The sequence below is a fragment of the Sturnira hondurensis genome, unplaced genomic scaffold (genome assembly GCF_014824575.4).
Source record: "Sturnira hondurensis isolate 20B ecotype Veracruz unplaced genomic scaffold, ASM1482457v3 Scaffold0010448, whole genome shotgun sequence".
Lineage (NCBI taxonomy): Eukaryota > Metazoa > Chordata > Mammalia > Chiroptera > Phyllostomidae > Sturnira > Sturnira hondurensis.
The window spans coordinates 269,049-292,473 of record NW_028083079.1 but is presented as its reverse complement, the minus strand read 5'-3'; the positions used below and the strand labels follow the sequence as shown (position 1 = coordinate 292,473).

The 23,425-nt window shown below is 44.6% G+C and overlaps 1 protein-coding gene across 3 annotated transcripts in view; it reads right to left on the bottom strand.

Annotated features, from left to right (window-relative positions):
• RGS3 (regulator of G protein signaling 3) overlaps positions 1-11,124 on the bottom strand; it is a 118,044-nt gene extending 106,920 nt beyond the window's left edge. The window contains exon 1 of one of the 3 annotated variants that reach the window (XM_037059098.1): positions 10,960-11,124. In XM_037059098.1, the coding sequence (XP_036914993.1) occupies positions 10,960-11,038 (79 nt within the window). In that variant the 5' untranslated portion in view covers positions 11,039-11,124. The remainder of the gene's footprint in view (positions 1-10,959) is intronic. The other 2 variants (XM_037059095.1, XM_037059096.1) reach the window with 2 other exon arrangements.
• Between the last annotated feature and the right edge of the window lie 12,301 nt (positions 11,125-23,425).

Genomic DNA, 23,425 nt, shown 5'->3' with positions numbered 1-23,425 from the left:
GAACTGTCATGTAGTGCCCTGACTGGTGTGACTCAGTGGATGGAGTGCCAGCCTGCAAACCAAAGGGTCGCAGGTTGGATTCCCGGTCCAGAGCACATGCCTGGGTTTCGGGCCAGGTCCCCAGTAAGGGGAACTTGAGATGCAACTACATATTGATGTTTCCCTCTCTTTCTCCCTTCCTTCCTGTCTCTAAAAATATATATCTTAAAAACACACACCACACACAAAAGCCTGCCCTGTGTTGAAAGGCACAGAATGGGGGGATAATTTCGGGGAATAATTTCAGGACAAATGTACTAAGGAGGCTGGGTCTGTGTGGAACTGGCCAGCCCCTCCCTCCATGCATTTGTGGAGACAAGCCTATACCTTGAGTTGTGTTTGCAGGAAGGAGGGAGGGAGCCTAGCCAGCTGCCAGGCATCCTTCTCTCCATGGGCCCCAGCCACCCAACCAAACAGCCACCTGATTAAGGCTCCAAAAGGGTCGTGCATATTCATTGATTGCACTTTCCGCCCTGTAAGGGGGAAAGGGTGGGTAGGCTGCCTCGGTCGGTGTGGGGAACTGGGAGCCACGTGGCTACTGGGATGTAGCCCTGGAGAACTTCAAGTGTCTGTTGTTTTGAAGAGGGGGAATACTGAGTTCCATTAGAGGAGCAGCCCTGGCTTTTGATGGTGCCCGCTGGCAGAAGGGGACCCGCAGAGCAAAAGCGAGCGGGCAGCTGCTGCGGGGGATGGAAATCGCGATGGGTCAGTTCAACCACTTTCACCTGACTCTCTGCTTCCTTTGAAACCCGATATTACTGTGGTTTCCCCAGCTGCTGCTCCTTTCGGGGACAGAACTCTCTGGCCAGCCCAGGCCAGCTGACATCTTGACTACAACCCCCCTGAGCGATCCTGAGCAGAATCCACCCAGCTAAGCCATTCCCAAATTCCTGAATCACAGAAACAGTGAGATAATAAATGTATCTCACTTGGTTTTTTAAAGCTAATAGACAGTGGGATAATTTGTTAGGAAGCAACAGATAACTAATATAAACCCACGTCGCCTGCACGGTGGGGCAACATCATTCTGATCTCGATTCTGAGGCAATTTTTCAATTTTAGAATTTGTCAAGAAAATACAGTTTTAGAAGCCTTCCTGTTCTTGGTTTTCTTAATAATAAGAATTTTGATGTATAACCCACAACAACAGACAACAATGTGGTGACGACCAGAGGGAAGAGGAAGTGGGGGCTGGAAGGAGGGGGACAGAGAGAGAAAAATGGGAATGGGAACATCTGCAGTGGGGTCAACAATAAAATTTTTTAAGTAATAATAAACTAGTAAAAAATTTTGATAGATTCAAACCATACTATTTGTTACCACTATAACTGCAAAACCTGAAACTGTCCCATATTAACCCAAGGACATCCCGGCACATTCATGAAAATTCTTCACCTGTGGAACAAAAGGTGTTCTTTCTTTTTCTTTTTAAAGAACACTGCTTTTAAAAAAGATTTTTATTTACTTATTTTTAGAAAGAGGGGGAGGGAGGGAAAAACAGAGGGAAAGAAACATCAATGTGCAAGAGATACATGGATCGATCAGTTGCCTCTCACATGCCCAAACTGGTGACTGGGCCCACAACCCAGGCATATGCCCTGACTGGGAATCGAACTAGTGACCTTTCAGTGTTCAGGCCAGCCCGCAATCCACTGAACCACATCAGCCAGAGCCAAAACAGTTTTCTTTTCTATAGATTTGTGTACAGTACTATAATATATGAAAATTCACATTACTCTGCCTTTCACAATTTTCCTTTAGATTTTAATTTTTAACCACATATATAAAGTCCTATCATTTTAATTCCAAATTGTCAGTTTTACCACATTTTATAAATTACTCAGCATCCTTGTTACTTTTATTAGCCTTTTTTCCATAGTCAAATGTTATTTTATAATGATGAGTGGCTGTTATGTGCTTGTATATAGATTCAAGTCACACAATGAAGTCAATAATTCCTTTATTATGTTCCATATTTGTGGCATGTTTTCCCTGTCAAATAAAGTCCCAGAGGAACAAGTTTAATATGGAAAACACAAGAGAGGAAGCATAGGACTTCTGGTCAAGACGGCAGTGTAAGCAGACATGGCTCACCTCTTCACACAAATACATCAAAATTACAACTAAAATATAGAACAACCATCACCAGAACTGTCAGAAAACAAGTTCAATGGAAGTTTGACAACTACAGAATTAAAGAAACCACATCCATCCAAACTGGTAGGAGGGGCACAGACATGGAACGGGCTGGTCCCACACCCACGTGTGGTGAGTAAAAATTCAGGAGGGATATCTCAAGAGTGGGGAGTCCCGCCCACACCAGACCCCAAAGCCCAGGGTTCTAGTGCTAGAAAGATAAGTCCCCACAACCTGTAGCTGCAAAACCAGCGGGGATTGAGTCCATGGAAGAAACTGCTGGAGCCACAGGTAGTTGCTGTTAAAGAACCCACACACAGACTCACCTACTCAGACTTACTCCCTCACCTCCAGCACCGGGGTAGCAGCTTGAAAGGCACCAGTGGTAGACAGGGAGAAACTGAAGTGTCTGGCATCAAGGCGAGCAGAGGTCATTGCCCCTTTATTAAACCCTCCCTCCAAAGAGCCAGTAAATTGGTGCTGTATTTGAGACTCCATCAACCTGGCAAACCCTGCTTGACTTGCCTTGGAGATCCCCGGAGATTCTTCCCACCCAACTTACTGGCCCACCCAAGCCGCATTTCCATATCAATGGCTGATCTTGGCTCATGCTTCACAATTACCTAAATCCTCTCAAACAAGCAACAGCTGGCCTCTGTGAGCCCCAGGCCAAGCACTAGTAGCAGCCAGCCTAAATTCTCAGCTTGTGCTGAGAATCTCTAAGCCCAGCACGAGTAGCAGCAATCTCAGATTGCTTTTTAGCTCAAGCAGGGTTCCCAGGGAAAAACACAGGTGGGGGCTGACCTGGGCCTGTACCACCTGGGAAACCCCAGGGCCAGCATACCCAGTAGAGAGCTACAGACCACATCAGAGCATCACCACCCTGCCCCTGCACAGCTGATCCTCCATGGAGGGTGGAAGTTGGTGGTCAGTGGTCATAGGTAGTCCATGCAGCTGACTAGCCTGGGAAAATTCTTCCCATTGATCTGCTAACAGCAACCAAGGCTCATCTACAAGAGGAATGTGCACCCAGACAAAGAATGTACCTCAAGTGCCCAGCTTGGGTGATAGGGAAGGCTATGCCACTGGACCCTACAGAACACCTACTACATTAAAGCACACTACCATGACATAGAGTCAGAGCAACTCTACCTAATGCACAGAAACAAACTCAGGGAGGCTCCCAAATGAACAGAAAGAGAAACATGGCCCAAATGAAAGAACAAGTCAAAACTCCAGAAAAAGAGCTAAATAAAATGGAGATAAGCAATCTATCAGATGCAGAGTTCAAAACACTGGTTATAAGGATGCTCAAAGAACTTAGTGAGGACCTCAATAATAAAAAAAAAGATCCAGTCAGAAATGAAATATACACTAATGGAAAAGAAGAACAATTTACAGGGAAACAACAGTAGAGTGAACAAAGCTGAGAATCAAATCAATGGTATGGAACATAAGGAAGCAAAAACAACCAATCAGAACAACAAGAAGAAAAAAGAATCCAAAAAGAATGAGGGTAGTATAAGCAGCCTCTGGAACAACTTCAAGAGGTCCAACATTTGCATAACAGGGGTGCCAGTCTTGGGAGCCATCCTGCCTAGTTTTAGGGACTGTAGCCTTTTGTCCCACAGCTAGAGCTGAATGAAAAGGCCTTGGGAACATGAGCCACTAAGGAGACAGAAAATTTCCTCCTGGCAGGAGCACAGCCCCTGCCTCAATCACTTCTCCCTGCTTGGTCTGGGCGGATGACTAGTTAGCCAGTACTGGGTAAGACTCTGAAGGAGGGGCAACCTAAGACAGGCACAGTTGCAGTGGGCCATCAGGGAAGGACTTACGGGTCTTCTTCAGAGAAGAGGCAGAAAGAACCTCACCTCTTGGCCTTGTCATAGCCTGAGTCCTCAGTCTTTCTGTAAAGTCTCCTGGTCTCTTGGCTGCTTTGCTCTCCCCATCTGACTTAGCCTGGGAACTATACCAGAGGCAGCTGCAACCTTGTACTGGAACAGATGGCTCCGAGGGGTAAAAGTGGCCAGAGTAAGAATATACATTGTATCCTTTGAAGCTTGCTCTGCTTTGTTTTGTATGGCTCTGTTGATATAAACTGGATGTTCAAGTTCAAGGCAGAAGAAGTAAACTCCTTATCTCATGAAACATGTCTTAAAGACCCTCTGGTGTTAGTATGACTAACAGACCCTGACCTATGACAAACCTCTGTGTTCCTTCAATTGTTACCTATAGATAAAACTTGTTTTTGTATGACTATAGCCTTTTGACATTGATTGATGAGATATCCATGTATATACCTATTCACACCAATCCCAACAAAAGCTGTTTGGGAGAAGGGCTTGGGGCATTCTCCACTAAAGGGAATCACCACCCCCTTTCCTGCAAGAACAACAAGATTATGTCTAGGATGATTTATTTCTCATCCATGGCAAATGGGAAGATCTCTGCTAGATGGAGTTCCTCCCACATGCCAGAAGAAGAGAAATAGCAAGAAATTGAAAATATAGTGAAAGAAAACTTACCTAATTTGGTGAAGGAAATAGACATGCAAGTCCAGGAAGCACAGAGAGTCCAAACAAGATGAATGCAAGAAGGCCCACTCCAAGACACAACATAATTAAAATGCCAAAGGTAAAAGATAAAGAGAGAATTTTAAAAGTAGCGAGAGAAGTTAGTTAGCTACAGGGGAGTTCCCATAAGACTGTCAGCTGATTTCTCAAAAGAAACTTTTCAGGGTAGAAGGGATTGGCAAGAAATATTCAGTCATGAAAATCAGAGACCTACAGACAAGATTGCTCTACCCAACAGAGTTATCATTTAGAATCACAGGGCAGATAAAGAGCTTCCCAAACAAGAAAAAACTAAAGGAGTTTATCATCACCAAACCATTATTATATGAAATATTAAAGGGACTTATCTGAGAAAAAAATCAAAACTATGAAGAATAAAATGGCAACAAATACAAATCTATCAGCAATTAAATCTAAAAAACAAACTAAGCAAATAAGAAACGATACAGAATCTTGGATACAGATTGTGTTTTGATGGTTGCCAGGTGGGAGGAGGTGGGGGAAAATGGGTAAAGAGGTGAGGGGATTAAGAAGCACCAATAGGTAGTTGCAGAATAGCCATGGGGATGAAAAGTACAGTATAGGAAATGGAGTAGCCAAAGACCTTATACCAGGACCCATGGACACGAACAATGGTAGGGAAATTGTCTGAGAGAGTGGGTGTGCTAGGTAGAGGGGAGCAAAAGGGGAAAAATCAGGACAACTATAAAAGGATAATCAATAAAATATAATTTTCAAAAAGAGAGGAAACATTGAACTGTGAGCAAAGCATGAGTTTTGGAGTTAGACATCGTTTGAATCTAGAGCCACCACTGATGATTCTTAATCACTACATCTTCATTTCCTCATCTGTACAATGGAAAGAATAATAATAATACAGTTCTAATGAGTTTGTTGTAAAACTGAGGACTAGTATATCTGAAGGACCTGTCAAATAGAAGGCACTCCCACTGAAATGATGGAAGGAAGGAAAGAAAGGAGAAAAAAGAGAAAAAGAAAAAAACAACTAAGAAATATTAGAAAACATATGAAAGGTAGTTCTATTTTTGGAATGACAGACCCACTGAGGACATCAAGAAAAACTAGACAAAAATATTTAAAAGCAGCTTCTTGAAGATGCAACAAGATAGAGAAGAACTACAAAGTAAGATCTGGGGGAATGGTGGTCTGTGGAATTAAGCTTAATGATTTCCTGAACTAATTTTCTCCTGAGACTGTTTTCAAATTCTAGAGAGGTGACTGAAAGGCTGAGAAGCTGATCAGTTTCTCTCTGCCTCTTGCGACTCAAGGAATAGGAAGGAGTTGGAGATTAGGGACTACGCAGGGGCAGGTCCTTTTGAGCCCCAGCCTTTTAAATGGAACCCTAAAGGGTTGCTCCTTAGGAATGGAGTTAACCATGATGAGACACAGTTTCTCAGGGGACTGCAGCTCAACTTCAAACAATCTCAGTCCTTAACATTCAATTAAGATTATTCCAGATTGCTAGCGGCCTCAAGCACCTGACAGAAGTAAATAAAGATCTTTCTGAAGGAAGATAGCATCCCAGGTCTGCAGTAAGAAGAAAAACACCAACTCTGTATCTACCACTTATAATAGACACAGCACACCAAAAATGCAGAGAAACAGAAAGATTGAAAGAAATAGGATGGAAAAAGATCTGCCAAGCAATTATGAACCAAAAGAAAGCTGAGTGGCTATGTTAATGTCAGTAAAAGTAGAATTTTTTTTCAAAGATTTTATTTATGTATCTTTTGAGGGGAAGGGAAGGAGAGAGGGAGAGAAATAAAAATGTATGGTTGCCTCTCATCAGTCCCCTGCTGGGAACTGGCCTGCAACCCAGGTATGTGCCCTGACTGGGAATCGAACCGCGATCCTCTGGTTCGCAGGCCCGCGCTCAATCCACTGAGCTACACCAGCCAGGGCAGTGAAAGTAGAGTTTATCTCCACTAGAAGTAAAAAAAGATTTCATAACCATAAAAGAATTCATAATAATAAAAGCCTCAATTCACCAGAAAGATAATATTTCTAAATTGTGTGCTCTTAATATTTCTCCAAAATATATAAAGGAAAAACTGACAGAACTACAATGAAAAATAGACAAATTCACATATATAATAAGAATCTTAACATGGTTCTCTTGGTGACTGGTAGAACAAATGGGGAAAATAAGCAAGGAAATAGAATATTTGAAGAACATAACTTGCAAACTTGACCTAAATCTGACATCTACAAAGAACCCTGCACCCAGCCACTGCAGATCCCTTCAAGTACACACAGAATATGACTATGAAAATTAAAAAATATTTCAAACTGAATGATAAAAAGAAAAAAGCTACTTATCAAAGAGGAGGCTTCTGGATAGGGGACTTGTATCTAGAATCTATAAAGAGCTCTTAAAATTCAACAATAAGAAGACAAATAGCCTAATTTAAAAATGGGCAAAGGATCTCAATAGACTTTTCTCTAAAGAAGATGTGCAAATAACCAATAAGCACGTGAAAACTGGTCAATATCACTGATCATCAGGGAAGGCAAATCAAAATCACAAGGAGATACCACTCCACACCCACAGGATGGCTAGAATCAAAGTCAGATAATAATAAGTGTTGGTGAAATTCAAAACTCTCATACACTGCTGATGAAGCTGTAAAATGGTACATTTCCTCAAACAGTTGAACTTCATGTTACTATTTGATCTAGAAATTCTACTCCTAGGTCTGTACCCAAGAGAATTGGAAACATTTGCCCACACAAAATCTTGTCCATGAATGTCCATAGCAGAGCATTATTCATAACAGCCAAAAATACAAAAACAATCCAAGTGTTCGTCAACTTCATGAACGAATAAACAAAACGTGGTTTATCCATAGAATGGAATGTTGTTCAAACATAAAAAATGAATACCTGCTGACACATGCTCCAACACAAGTGAACCTTAAAAACATCACACCGCGTGAAAGAAGCCAGTCACAAAAAAACCACATGTGATTCCATTTGTATGGATTTCAAATGTCCAGAATAAGCACATATGTAGATGCAGAAAGTAGATTAGTGATTGGCTAGGACTGGAGGAGAAGGGGACTGGACACCAGGGGTAATATGCTGAACAGTACAATGTTTCCTTTTGAAAAGATAAAAACGTTCTAAATCTGCCTATGGTAATGGTTACACGACTCTGTGACTATACCAAAACCATTTCATTGTACACTTTCAATAAGTTAATTGTATGTGTGTAAGTTATATCTCCATAAAACTATTGGGGTTTTAGCACTTATACACACCTATGATGATTTCTTCAAATTACATTTTCTCATAAATAAAAATCCCTCTGGAGTAGATGGGTTCTAACCCCAGTCTACAAATACTGCCCTCCCCCCCCACCAAAGCCAGGTCACCCCCTTAGAAGGCAGTGTATGGCCACCTAATGTTACTTGAACATGCCCCTGTTTGGGGGACAAGGGTTTGTGCTCATGTGTGTCCACGCACACAATATATATATAAACCACAACTTACGCCCTCAAGTACTCACCCTGAAAAGAATTCTGGTCAAAACAATTTGTCTCTATAGTGTCAGAGATGCTGGAAATTGAGCTCCCTTTAAATGTTTGTGCTCAGGAAACTAACAGCTAGGCAGTACCTCCATCTGGTTCTTCCAGGGCAAAGCCTGTTGCTGAAGGCTGGGAGCTACCTCCATGCTAGATAAAGACCAATGAACTGAAGAAAACTTAGCAAAGACCTTCCTGCTAAGGGAGTCTATGTTGGTGACCAGAACTGGCTCCCAATCCATAGCTTCCAAACCTAGCTGATCGCCAAAATACTTCTGTGGCTTCTTAAATTATCGATTCTCAGGCTTTGCCCTAGACCTATTAAACAGGGATTTCTGGGAGAAGATCCTAGGAATCTGTGTTGTGTGTGTGTGTGTTTAAGACTTTATTTATTTATTTTTAGAGATGGGAAGAGAGGGAGGAAGAGGGAGAGAAACATCAATGTGTGGTTGCCTCTTGAGTGCCCCCTACTAGGGACCTGGCCCAAAACCCAGGTATGCGCCCTGACTGGGAATCAAACCTGCGACCCTTTAGTTTGCAAGCCAGAGCTCAGTCCACTGAGCCACACCAGCCAGGGCTGTGTTGTTTTTGCTGTTTTCTTTTTAACAGGCTCCCCAGGTATGGTACTTCTGATAGTTGGCCAGATTAGTAGCCACTATAAGAATCTTCATTCATGAACAGACAAGCAAAGATCACTCAACACATAAAGAAAGTCAAGCCGCCCGGAAAAACATGGCTTTTGTCAAGGAAACAGTTAATTGAGGAAATGGCAGAGAACTTTTCCAGTGTCAATCAGTGTCCTGGGAGAGATCTGAGAGGAGCCTATACAAAGAGCAAGAGGCTCCCCACCCCACCAAGTTCGTGCCTGCCTGCTGGACACAAGATCAAGCAGCAGCCTTCCCTGATACTCATCCCACCCGGCCCTGGGGCCTTGGCTGGGTCGGGCACCCCTCCTGCTGGGCTAGACCCTCTCCTACTGTCTAGATCCAGCTGGGAGGTTAATTCAATAGAAGCTTGCGGACTGATGCAAGTAAATAGTCACATTGTACCGGTAAGGAAAGGAAATGAGTTGCAGAACTGTATTTACAATATGATCTCAATTTTGTTAAAATTAGACACAACATTCCCCATACACACACAGAAATAAGTCTGGAAGGACGTAACCCAAACTGTTAACAATGGTCTTTTCTGGGGAGTCAGATTACAGGTGATTCTTTTCACGAAGGTTTCAATAATGAATACATCTTTCCATGATAACACAGGAGAAAAAACAATGAAACGTGTTTTAATCAGGACACGGCTAAAGTAACAGGGCTTGCAGCCCTCTGACACTCTTTAGCCCACTCCAGCACCACCAACTCTGATCATCCTGGACACCCCCCTTGTCTGGTACAGGCCCACATCCCAGAGGCACTAACAGCGTTTGCCTGCAAGGGTCCGAGGAACTAGGCGAAGCAGTGCAGGTAAAGCATTTGGCACAAGGCATGGCACATGGGGAGTGCGCGACAATGGTGGCTAGTAAGTTACTCTCATTATCCCCTACCAACAGGACCGATGGAGTCGGGTGCCAGACCACGGGCCACTTCCAGGGCCAGGCCATGCTTTTCCACCACCTCCTCTGCCCCTAGGGGAAAACGCGGGTTGAGAGGAGCCTCTCCGAGGACCCACAGAGGCAGCCAGAGAGTGGGAGAGCGGAACCCAGGAAGGGCCCGACTCCTCGGGTGCTCCGTCTTTGAATTCTGAGCAAAGTCCAGTCATGTGGCCGTAACTGCCCCAAACCTCCTAAAGAAAACAGTGTAAGAGTTGAAAAAAATTATAGCAGACAGATTGACTCAGAAAGCTTGAACCCCGGTACCAACTCTGACACTGGCTCACTAGAAGACCTCTCTGGATCTCAAGACTTCATAGAGGAAATACAACAGCCCCCCAGCCCCCAGCCCCCACAGGTAGCTGCAGAGCCAATGAGAAAACCAAAAGAAAACTGTGAAGGGCTGTATTCTAGGACAGGACTGGTATCTTTACTATAGCTACGTGGAAGGCTAGGTTTGTCCAGGCCGTGGGGCAGCTGCTGCTCAGCTTTGTGGGGGCAGGGGGAGGGAGCTGGGGAGCAGGAGCCTACTGCCCATTTCTTTCCGGCTCAAGCCCCCAGGGCAGCACTGTGAACCTCAGGAGAGCCTGGTCACTCCTGGAGGAGATGATTCTGCCACCTCTGCTGCGGGTCAGCTCTCCACCAAAGCAGTCACCCTGTAGCTTCCCAGGTGAGCCCACAAGGAGCCGTTGCCACCTGGGCTGACCTGGCAGCTGCCTTGTCTTTGTGCCAAAGGAAAGGAAATGTAGTAACAAGGCCTTGATTAAACCCTGAGCTGCTTGCTAATGGGAAACTCATCTGAAAGATTAACTGGGGCGGGATTATTCCAGCCAAGTGAGGCAGAACCAAATGCACTTGGCACCAGTGGCCAGGCAGCAGGTGGTGCCCAGCAGCTTGCTCCGCCTGAGCTCAGCCTGAGCCTGTTCCTGGGGCTACCCTAGGGGGAAGGGGCCAGAGAAGCTGTCCCAAACGTTGGGATCGGCTGTTCCCAGACTCACCTAGCACGGTGTGGGCACCCTATCTGGGCCCTGAGAGCAAGGGGCAGCAGCCCTGGCAGGTAGTCGCAGCGGGCACTTACCAAAGGTGGTGAGGTAGAAGGACAAGCCGGGATGGACACGCCGGCTCGCAAGGGAGACGCGGTGCCGGGAGTGCTCCATAGCCGCCCCACTTTGAGCCTGTTGGAGAGCCTGTAACCCGAGGCGTCTGTGTTGCTCCACGGTAACCGAGGCAGCAGGTTGTGGCTCAGAGGCGGGAGCCCGAGGCCGGCTTAAGCGAGCGTTTGAACGGGCTGGCGCGCCAGGTCCTGATTGGCTCGTGCGGGTTTGAATGAAGAGGTTTCCACCTGACCGAGCAGACGCCGGTCCTGAGGCAGCGAAGCGGTGGCGCCCCAACTGCGAGAGCGGCCACCGAGGCCTGGGTGGCAGTCGTCCCCAGAAGGCTGCAGGACGGGCAGCCAGGCCCAGGGCTCCTGGCTCTAGGACTGCTCCAGGCTGAAGGGCCACCCCCAGGAGAGGCGTGGCCCCTGGGCTACCCACCGGACCACACTTGGCCTGCTCGTCCAGTTCCCCCAGGCCAGCAATTAGCCAGGTTTATAACATGCTTTGAAGCTCAGACCTGTAATCACTGGACCTGAGCAAGGGCAAAGGAGCACCCTCCTGGCCCAGGGGCCTTTGAGAAAGTGTCCTCTACACTCGGATGGGCCCACCCACCAGGCTGCAACCCCATCCCAAACCCTGGCCTCTCCACCTCCCTCTCCAGCCTCCTCTTGGATGAGAACAGTCTGGCACAGGTCCAGACTGGAGCAGTTTGCTCCAGCCAGCCTCATGGTCCCCCATTAGCAGCCTGGTGCCGGGGGACAGGCAGACAGGCTCCCAGCAACTACGGGGACAGAAATGAACAGTACACAGAGAGAGTAAGTGCTTTCACTCTCCAGAGCCTGGTGAAAGGAGGCAGAGCTGGAAGGAAGGTCAGCTCCCACTGTGCTTTGTCGGAAACATTCGTGGAACGCCTCCTGGGAGCAGTTCTGCGCCAGGACACCTCCTCTGCGGATCTCTGACTGTTGCCGCAGGAGGAGGGACAGCAGCTGGTCTTACGAAAGTCTAAAAATGGGACGTGTCAGAAGTTTCCAAATGGTATCTGTGGTTCACTGGTCCACTCAGGCCAGGGTTGGGGAATATGAGAGAGAACGTGGGGAGAAAAGTTATACAGATTGAGTAACAGGTGCCAGGGGCTAAGCTGGGCGATCTTCTCATTTAATCTTCACAGTAACCCTTCACAGCAATGGCCCCAGTTTACCAGGAATGTATCTGAACCTTGGGCAGAGAGAGAGGGTAGCTTGTCCCAGGTTGGCAGAGTCGAAGTTTGAACCCAGGTCCACCTGCTCCCAAGACCATCCTCCGTCTGTTCTTCCTTGGCCTTCATGCCTGCCCCACGGCCAACGGCAAGTGGAGGGAGCAGACCTGCTTTCCTGATGCAGGTAAGGACACTAGATGTCACAGGGCCAGCTGGCCACCACAGGGAGCAGAAACTGGAGAAGGAGCCCTGAAATCAGCAAACTAGTGGTAAAGTGCAAATAAGTCACATACAGGCCAGTGAACTGTTTGAATCCAGGCACTTTGAGAGGATTCACCCCGCCCTGACCTTTCCCCAAGCCCCACACCACGAGCACTGCCTTTCGCCCCAACCCAGTGGCAGATGGACTCCCTGCGCCCTAGACTGAGTGTGCCTGACCCTCCTCCTCGCTGGGGAAGTGCGAGTCCGAGCATCCTCTCTGCACAGGGAGGTATCCTGGATCTGCCACTCCGTCCAGCCGGGGAAAACGGACATCCTTAGGCTCTAGCCACGGGACAGCAGGCAGACAGCACGCTGAGGCTGGAGGCACTGTAGACCTGCAGGAGCAAACCAGGAGCATAGTTAGGCATGGCCTGAGGATGCCCCCTAAGAGGGAGCATTCTCTCCCTGTAGGAATTAGGAGGTCCACCGGGAAGGGAAGACTGGTGTGCCCAAGGTGACAGTGTCTCCCTTCACAGCTCTGCCAGGGACCACTGTACAGCCCACACCAGGGAAGACCCCCTTGGACTGAGGAATCTGGGAGCAACCTACAGATGTGCCCTCAGGAAGGGGGGACCCAGCAGGAGAGCTGGGCAGAGTTGCCCTATCTGTATATGGCCTAAGGGAAAAAAGACTGCGGACCACACTGGGCACCTCACCCCCACTCAGGACAAAGGTCCCACTGCCTTGCAATTTCCCTCCCAACTCATTCCGCCTCATTCAGAAACTAACTTATTTAGTGGGAAGACCCCAATGCCACTCTGATCCTGATCTGACCTCTGTGGTGGCACCACCTTCACCAGCTTTACCACCAACATTAAAGCCCCTTGCTTAGTAGAACACTGAAAGCTTCTCTTAAAGGGGCAGGTCACCCTGTTCTCAGGACAAAAGTCAGTGGGAGCCCGTGTAGTGCCATTGCAGGAGAGACTAGTCCTATTGACTCATACTGCTGTCCACAGGGAACATCTAGAAAGGGTCACAGCCATGGCCCTGCTTTCCCCAACGAGGCAGAGGAGCTTGAGGACCAAGCCTGGTTTTCTGACGGACCCTGAGCACTCTAGCACCCTCTGACCTTGACCCTCAGTGTCTCCTCAACACCTCACACCCCTCACACATGCATAAGCGTATGATATACACAATACAAACACACACTGCACACATACCCCATAACACTTTCCATATAAACACATACCACATACTGTACATATATCTACACACATACACAAGCACATAGACACATAACATACCACACAGGCAAACACAAAAAATACACTTAAATACATTCCATAGATACACCACCTTCACATACAAAGATTGATTATAGGCATTTTTAAGACTGCCTCTGTATCTAGAAGAATAATGACTCATTTGGTTTCAAGGGAAGGGACAAACGGGATTTATTTAGGTGCATTTTCACCTTAGCTATTAAGGAATCTTCGTGACATTAGATATCATCTGGCCCAACAGCCAAACAAATTTTGAAAAATAGCAACAGCCCTGGCTGGCGTGGCGTAGTTGGTTGGAGTGCCGTCCTATAGTTACCGGAAGGTCACAAAGTGGGCATGTGTGAAACGGCAGCCAGTCGGTGCTTCTCTCTCACACGGGTGGCTCCCTCCTTCTCTTTCTCTTCCCTCCCTCCCTCTCTCTCCCCTTCCTCCCTCCCTAGAAGCAATAAAAAATAGAAACAATAACAAAGGGGACTAGGACTACCAGTTGTGGAACAGCATTATAATAATGCAGCGCCAAAAAGATGACAAACGGGATCGATGGGGCAGAACGGAAAGTTCAAGAAGGAAAATGATTTTAAACTAAAGATTTGTTTCAAAAAGTTAGAAGAGGAAGAGGAGCAAAGTAATTCATATGAAAATCTTAAAGGGAAATAATAAAGTTAAAAGTTGAATTTGTGTGTGTGTGTGTGTGTGTATGAAAACAGATCTCAACAATGAAACCAAAGCTTGGTTCTTAAACACACACACACACACACACACACACACACACACACACACACTAAAATAGAGCTCTAGCCAAACAAACTATAAATACACAAGTTTAGGAAAAAGAAAGCTACCCAATATAGCAAGGCAATTATTTAAATTATAAGAGAAAACCATTGCAACCTTATTTATAAATTTGAAAATCTGGAGTGGGGGAAATGGAGGATTTTCTAGAAAGAATTAATTATTAAAATTGATACAAGAGTTCGAAATTTTTAAGAGCTCACTAACCATAGAGAAAATACAAAAGGAAATCAAAACTCTACCTGGCAAAATCATGGACGACCCAGGTAGTTTTAGGGGCCAATTCTATAAGACCTTCAAGAAACAAATAATGCCAGTGTAATTTAAACCGTTTTATACCTAGAAAAGAAAAACTGAAAAAAAATTGTCCGTGCTAGGTATATCTAGGCAAAGACAAAAACCAGATGAGGTTAGCAACAGAAAACTATAGACCAAAGGTCAAAGATTAAAATAAGAGTAGAAATTAGTGAAATAGAAAACACGCATAGAGAAGATCTGTGGAAATGTAACCAAACTGGCCCCACATTCTCCCCATTTTGAAACATTTCTTTTCTTTTAAGAAAAGCCAGGATTCTCTGGTTTTTATTGTAACGTCTCCCAATTTTTAAATATTGGCTAGTCATTCAAAAAATAAAAAATATACTATAGGCCAAACAAAATATAGCTCTGTTCTATAACAAGCTTGAACTCTCTGCTGAATCAAATCTGACTTATGAACATGAGCACAAAATTTCCAGTGAAATATCAGCACATCAAACCCGGCAGTCTACTCATGGTCAAGGCATACTTACTCCAGGAAGGCAGAGATGGTTCAGTTTTAATGAACGTAGTGCAGGGGCAGACAAACTATGCCTACAGGCCGAATCTGACCCACTGCTTAGTTTTGGGCAGCAAGTGAACTAGGAATGGATTTCATCTTTTTAAATGGTTGAAAAAATCAAAAATATTAAAAGCTTTTCTATGGCTATAAAAATATGATTTTTAAATTAAAAAATGAATGTAAAATACTTATAAAATATATGGAAATATATATGTAAGTCTTACAAATCAGTAAGAAAAATATAAATGCAGCAATATGAATAATCATTGCGCAAAATAACTGACTAATGCACAAATTACTAGTAACTGAGAAAAGAACAAAGGAAAAAATTTATCTGGCCTCACTATTTACATGCAGGAAATTCAAGCATTTGAATTTAGAGATGAGGCAACTAAGATTCAGAGTTATTAAATGGATCACATTACTAATGTAGTAAATGAACAGTGGAGAAATAAGAATCCAGCCAAAAAATCCACTGTAGAATTTCATCTTTTACACCAGTCCTCTTGCTCAGAGTATGTAGGCTACAGACTAGTAGGACTAAGACCTCCATGGCTACTGGTACATTAACATTCAAAACGTTTAACATGTTAAACGTTTGTTTAACAACAAACGTTTGCTAAACTAAGCACCTGTGTTGTGCTGAGCCTCAGCCTGAGCACCGGGGATATAGAAGCAAACCGATGGAGCTTTCAGTCTGGTGAGACACTGGATCAGTGTTCCCATAGAGGAAACACGGGAACCTGGGGAAACATGGAGTAACGTCTCAGTTACTGGGAGAGCCGAGCAGACCAAGATGATACAGGAAGTAGAGAAGACTTCTCCAAGTCTGACCTGAAGGGATTATCTAGCCAATCAAAGGAGTTCGTGAAGGTAGGATTACAGGCAGAGAGAACAAACGTGGAAAGGTCAGAAGATGAGAGAAGCATTGTATATTTTAGGAACTGAACAGCGGGAAGCAGTGGCAGAGAACTCAGAGTGTGAGAGAGGGAGTAATATGCAAGGAGGTGAACATCACACGGGCTTCATACGTGTGTTACTACAGGGGCTTAGGGTTGATTCTCAGATCACAAGGCAGCCACCAAAAGATTTTAAGCAAGATCCCAAATGGTTTTAATTGATGTTTTAGAAAGGTCACTCTGGCTAATATATGAAAAAAAATGGACCGGGATGGAGGAAGGGTAGCATGAGGGTTGGAATCAGAAAATGCTGGTAGGTGACGTCTTTTCCAGTAATTCAGGCAAAAGATAACATTGGCTAAATGACTGTAGTAGCCGTAGGGATGAAAGGAGGTAGAATCAACAGGACTCGGGGATGGACTGAAATATGAAATACAAGGAATACCTGGCTTGAGAAATTCAACGTTTAGAAGTGCCTTTCCCAGAAATGGTGGACACGGGAGAAAGGGATGGACTCGGGGGAGGCTTGACCAGCTCAACCGCGAGCCTGCTGGGGTTGAATCCCCTGTGTACTGTGTCAGTGAAGATGTCGAGTGAACGGTTGAATATACTGACCAGAAGTTCAGGAAAGAATACTTAGGCTAAAAATAAAGACCTAGGAATTTCCAGCCAAGCCATGGGCATGGATAAGAGAGCCCAAGGAGAATAGTTAATGTGAGAAAAAGGCTCAGGAAAGGGCCAAGAAGAATTCCAGCTGAAAAGACAGGCAGGGAAAGAAAGGCTAGCAAGGGACCAGGAAAGCCAGGGAGCATATTAAGAAGGAGATTATGATGTCAAATACGACTGAGAGGTCAAATAGCTTAATAACTGAAAAGTGTCCATTGGACTCAGCACCAAGAAATCATTGTTGACCTTCCATCCCAGAATAAAATGCTGGAAGGCAACAGCTCCACATGAATGAAAAGGTACCAAACTCACTCTAAAAGGAAAAATACCCTGGGCTCAAAGCCAGAGAATATTCTCGGGTCAGGATTTTTTCTTGTCCTAAATTTAACCAGCCGGAATGCTTTGTTAAGTGGTATTTTATTCACCCTTGAAATTCAGGAATTGCCTTTTAAAAGTAGGTCTGCAATTCATCTTCAAGTCAGAACACGGTGCCTGTGGGTTAGTGCTTCTCTCCAGAAGCAGATGCTGGTGGCTGTAACTGCCACTCAGAAACTTTCATTTGCCTGAGATGCAGAAGCTTTTGGTGACCTAAATACACAAACAGGGTCCAAGGGAACCAAGTGAAAAAGTTCAAGATGCCAAGTGAGCTGGGAGGTGTTGTTTCAAAGTGGAAGAGAGGGCCACAGGAATGTGAAATAGCAAGTTGAGACCGAAGATAAAATCCAAAGGCTTGACAAGAGCCAGAAAAGAAAAGCAGAGTCCCCCGTCTCCTCTACAGTGGCTCCCTGACCTTTCAGCCTCTTTAGGAAGCGCCCCTTTCCTGACCTGAGAAGAGGTGACTTGGGTCAGCAGAGTCAAAGGCTGCAGAGGCCCACAAAAAGTTTCGCAAACCTAAAGAATAACAGACACTTCTGCTTCCAGCTAAGATGGAGTAACAACATCTTGGACTGGATTGGATCCAAAAAGCAGATTTCTCCTCACTCCTAAGAAAAACAAAAACACTGGACAAAATACACGGAAAGATATTGCACACATTAAGCAGCAAAGGTCAGTGATCCCTGAGAAACAGAAAACCAGCCAGGTAAGCCCTCTGACTACCCTGGCTTATTACTGCCTGGAGTGACTTTCTGAGAGGGAGAAGGAGCCAGGCCAACCCAAACCCCAGCTGAGCTGAGAAGTTCAGGAGGCAGCAGAATTCACAGGACAGAATATCGGAGAGGAAGGGGCTGCCCGAGGAAAGAGCTTCAGAGACCTGCAGCGAGTCTCCCCGCACAGCTTCAGCTAAGGGCTGATGAGCCGCTGGGTGTGAGGAAAGTACGTTGAAGCGGGAGAAAGAACTACCCAAAAAGATCAAAAGGAACAGTTTTCGAAGCTCCTGTAGGACCAGGGATGCTTCTTCTTTTCTTCAGCTGAAGTAGAAAGACTTCCAATTCACTGGGGCACTGGGCAGGTACTGAGAAAGGTTTTTGCCTCAATGTGGGGGAATAATTAGCTCTAGACTAAATGAAACTCTGGCCCCATCTAAAAGGATCAAAATATTTATAAGTAAATTAACTGCATCCCAGAACAAGTTCAACAATATTTATAGGAACACAAAAATATCCAACACCCAACAAAATGATATCACAACGTGTGGTATCCAATAAAAAGTTACTAGGCACGAAAAGAAGCAGGAAAATGTGATCCATAAGGGGAAAATCAATAGAAACCAATCCAGAAATGACACACATGATAGAATTAGCATATAACACATTAAAATAGTTGTTACAACTATATTCGGTATGTTTAAGAAGCACTTTGAGAGCATGTTAAGTGGAGACAGGAAGATATAGAAAAGGCAAAATCAAACACCTAGAAATGAAAAATATAATGCATGGGATAGGATTAACAGCAGTGTAGACAGTGCAGGAAAGAGTAAAGGGTTAGTACACTTGAAAACAGACATAGCAATAGAAACTATCCCAAATAAAACACAAAAAGGAAAATCAAAAAAATAGAGCATCCGTCAGCTGCAAGACAACTTCCAGTAGCCTAATAAATGTGTAACTGGAATCCCTGAAGGAGGTAGAAGACAGAAAATACATTTGAAGAAAAATGGGTAAAAATTTCTCACATTTAATGAAAACTGTAAACCCACAAATCCAAGAAGCTCAATGAACCCCAAGCAGAAGAAACAAAGAAACTTGTACCAAGCACATCATGATTAAATTGCTTAAAATCAGTGATAAAGAGAAACATCTTAAAAGTGGCCAGGGGAAAAAAAACCCCACATTACATACAGAGGAACCAAGATAAGAATGACATTGGTCTTCTCATCAGAAGTGTACCAGAAGACAGTGAAGCAACAGCCTTAAAGTATTAAAAGGGGAAAAAACTGCCAACCTACAATTCTTTACCCAGCAAAAATATCTTCCAAAAAATGAAGGTTAAAAATCAAGATTTTCTCAGACTTACAGAAGGGGAATGAGTTCATCGTTGACAAACTGCACTAGAGGAAATGTTCGTCTTTCAGGCAGGAGGAAAATGATACCGTATCATTCCAGTCTTGATGTACACCAAGGAACTGAGAGAACACCAGAAATGGTAACTACGTGGGAACATACAAAGGAGGGTTTTTTATTATTATTTAAATCTCTTCCAAAGAACAATATAACTAGGATAAGGAGCCATTAACTAAAAACCCCCAGAGCTCCCTGCATCCTGGAATAAACTGTTACATATTGCCTTGTCTAAATTCTGATGAGATCATTGCAAGAAGCAAACTCCAGGGAAGCGATTAGCAAGTTAGCATTTGCAGTCACGTGGGAATGTTGATTTTACTTATGGAAGAAAATATAGATGTGTTTAGTATAAAATGCAACAACCACAGCGGGATCTGTGGCTCAGCTGGTTTGCACTGAAGCTTGAATATAGGGCGCATATAGAGAGAGACCAATTTCTGGATCAGGGTACAAGGTGATGGACTGCCCTTCCGGTGGGCAGACCATACAGGGGCAGAGGTCGTGGAATCCAGGGATCCCAACAATTCTCCAGGGAAATTTCATCAGGATCATACCCAGGCTGGTTTTACTGGAGCCGTAACTGGGAGGAGGGGCATGTATTCTCTTTGCTTCCAGATCCTCCTCCATCACTCTGGACCCCTTTTCCTGCCCCATCACTCTACTAAAACTGTTCAAAGGTCACTGCTGGTGTTCCTAATTACAAAAATTATGTACTCTTCTCAGTCTTCATCCACCTTACCTCAGTTTTCCTCCTACCTCTCTGGTAATTCCTTAATTTTATGACTCTTCCTGACTTCTACAGAGGGTATTTTACCCTGTTGTGCATCTTCTCCTTCTTCAGTATTCTCCCCTCTGAGATCTCACTCACTCTTCTTGCTACTGGTACCTGACATTGACTCTCAGGTCCTTCTCCAACCCCAGGGCCCAGGGCCACCTCTACTTTGACACACTCACCAACAAACTTGGCCCTCTCCATACCCACCTCTGACTGTCCACATGGTCTCTAGCCCTGATTGTCTGCTTCCATATCTTTCTACCCAGTTAGACTGTGGGCAACTCTCATGCAGTGACTGAGATGTGTCTTCTTGGTAGCTGCCTACTGCCCAGCCTAGTGTCTGGCACGCATTTTAAAATGTCAAATCTTGCTGGGAAATTCTGATCTAAAATAGATTGTGAATAGCTAAAATTACCCTCAAATAAGCCATTAGTCACCCATAAAATGCACATGGTATTGTAAATCAAAATGGGAACAGCAAATTCACCTTCCCCATCTCGCACTCCCTCTGGGATGTACTTTCACTGAGTGGCGGAGCTGGCACAGCCCCCACCAGTTGCATTATATTCTCTCTGTCACTCCCTCCCACCTGTGCTTCATTTTTGTATTGAATTTCCATAAGTGAAAAGCATGTATAACAATAACTTCATTGTAAAGTTTTGATGTTCGGGAATTCCAACTACATCAAAAGTTGACCATTCTTTCTTTTTTAAAGACTTTATTTATTTATTTATAGACAGAGGGGAAGGGAGGGAGAGAAACAGCAATGTTTGGTTGTCTCTTGCACGCCCCCTACTGGGGACCTGGCCCAAAACCCAGGCATGTGCCCTGACTGGGAATCAAACCAGCAACCCTTTGGTTCGCAGGCTGACGCTCTATCCATTGAGCCACACCAGCCAGCACAAAAGTTGATCTTTCTTTAAACTGATTTTTCCTTTGATACAATTTCTGATAATGACAGCACCTAACTGAATCAGGTTGAAAATTCTTTGACTCCTCCCTCTCCCTCTCTCTCCACTTTCCAGGTGCTTGTTAATTCTTCTTTTGTACAATGTCCCGTTGTCTCCATTCTTATCCCCACCTACCTAACCCAGGCCCTGATCACTTTTCATCTTTGATAACTGACCTCACTGGTCTTGCCAATCTCTCTCTAACTCAAGTTTCACAGCCATTAGAATAACATTTTCTAAATGTTAGTCCGCTCTCTCTAGCCTGACATTCAAGGCCCTGAACAATCTAGTCATAAGCTTTCTCCAGTCCCAGCTTTCGCCTATCCCAAACAGGAACACTACACTCCTTGCCTGTTTCCCAAACTTTTCCCACCCACGTCACTTCCCTCCAGCTAAAGGCCACTTCCACAAACTTCTCCACATGCCAAAACCTAACTCAGGCTCGGGTAGCATCCAAATGCCCCTCCTTCTTCTCATCATTGTAGCTAGCTCCTACATTGTACCACTCAGCTCCTACTGCTACATTATACGCGTATCCTGCAGAAAGGAGATATGTCATATGTTTTTTATTCATTCACTCATTCAGCATGTATTACTGAGCATTTACAATGTTCCAGGCTCTTAAATAGGGAGTAAAGATGTGCGGTGGAGACAGATGCCACTCACAGAAACTCACTGCCTGGCCAGAGAGGTGACAGTGAACAAGTGGTGAACCCTGTAGAGACTATGAGAAGAGAAATGAATGGGGGGAGAGGTACCCTGAGAGTGGTCAGAAAAAAAAAAGAGGCTTCCAGGCATTGAAGGATGTCATTTTCATAATGTAATATCGCCACCTAGTGGTCCCAAACAACTTTACTGCTTGATCCTGGAAAATTTCTAGCTATATTCCTAAGAATGAGGTTCCACCATCTCCTCAGAACTTTTTTCTCCTCTATTGAGATAACAAAGGGGTTGATTCTCTAACATATAATAGGTACCCTATATTTTTAAGTCGACACAGAAATAGAAGGGCAAGTTAATTTCATACACTGGTACCTTCTGGCAACTAAAAGAGAAAATTTAGAAATTCTTTTCCAGATTCTTCTGGATTCTGAAGAGCCTCTAATCGTTTTCATAAAGTCCAGAGGTGTTTCTGTCCTTAATTTGTGAAAAAACCCTTTAAATGCATTTGGATAAACTCCGTTCTTTAAAGATTGCTGCTCCCATGGATGAAACCCTGACTCTCTCCCACCGGAAGGGGATTTCTGTAATCCAAAAACAAGGAAGAATGGAGCCTGTTACCCCAGATGTTAGGACCAATACCAAAACAAAAGAAAGTTGGCAAGGAGAAGAGCATGGACACATAGAATATCTGAAGATGCTTTCATTTACTCTGCTTCTACTGGGCCAGATGTCGTGGGGAAGTGTGCTCAGAAAACCACGGTGATGCAAACAAAGTGGCTTACCCCTAGGAAAGATCACAAAAAAAGGTAGAAAAGAACGAAAGAATCCAGACTACTTCCTGAAGAACAGAAGGCTGCGAGGACAACATTCCAACAGGTTAAGTCTTAAGTCCCCTTGTCTGCTTAAGTACAGAGAGAGGAACTCTGTGGGATTCTGGCTGGAGCCACCCAGCTACTCGGCCTTAATTGTCCTGATTCCTCTGGCCCAGAGTGTGGGAAAATGGCAGCTAGCAAGGCCCCTCCTCTCTCAGAACCCTGGGAGGCTGAAGCCAGGGGTTAACGAGGGCTCCTCCCCCTCGCCCCTCAATCAGTCAGTCCTTCTTCCTGATTAAGTCTGTCAACTCTGAGTTAGAGAGAGGGCATCAGAGAGGCACTGGGGTACAATGGATGAGAAGTTCGAGGGCCCGGGTTCTAAATCCAAGCCCCTTCCCGACCCCACAGCAGGGATTACAGGAATTTCTTTATCTGAGTTCTTTATCTGGGGGACTCCACCCCCCACCGCCCTCTCTAGGCATCAACCGCCTTTAAAGGCTTTGCTGGTAAAAGGAATCGGGTCTCTGGGAAGTCAGTTCCAGTTTTGCTAGCCTGTATTTATGTTTGATATCTTTATTCTCACTTTGGTTAAATAAATAACTTAACATTGTTTTGTTACAATATATAATCTTTTGGTCAAATATATATGACAACCTTCCCAGGGTTTAAATGTTGAGATTTTTTCTTGACCTGAAATTGGCTTTGGGTCATTCCATCGGGTCCCTGGAGCATGTCAGGGATTTGTTTTCTCCTTAGGAAGAGGAAATTTTGACCAAGTAGGCCTACTTGATATGCTTAAACTACATAGGAAGTTTTGTCAAATAAATAATAACTACGTTCTATTTGTATACACGTTTTTATTAATACAATGGGTGTTCTAGAGATTATAT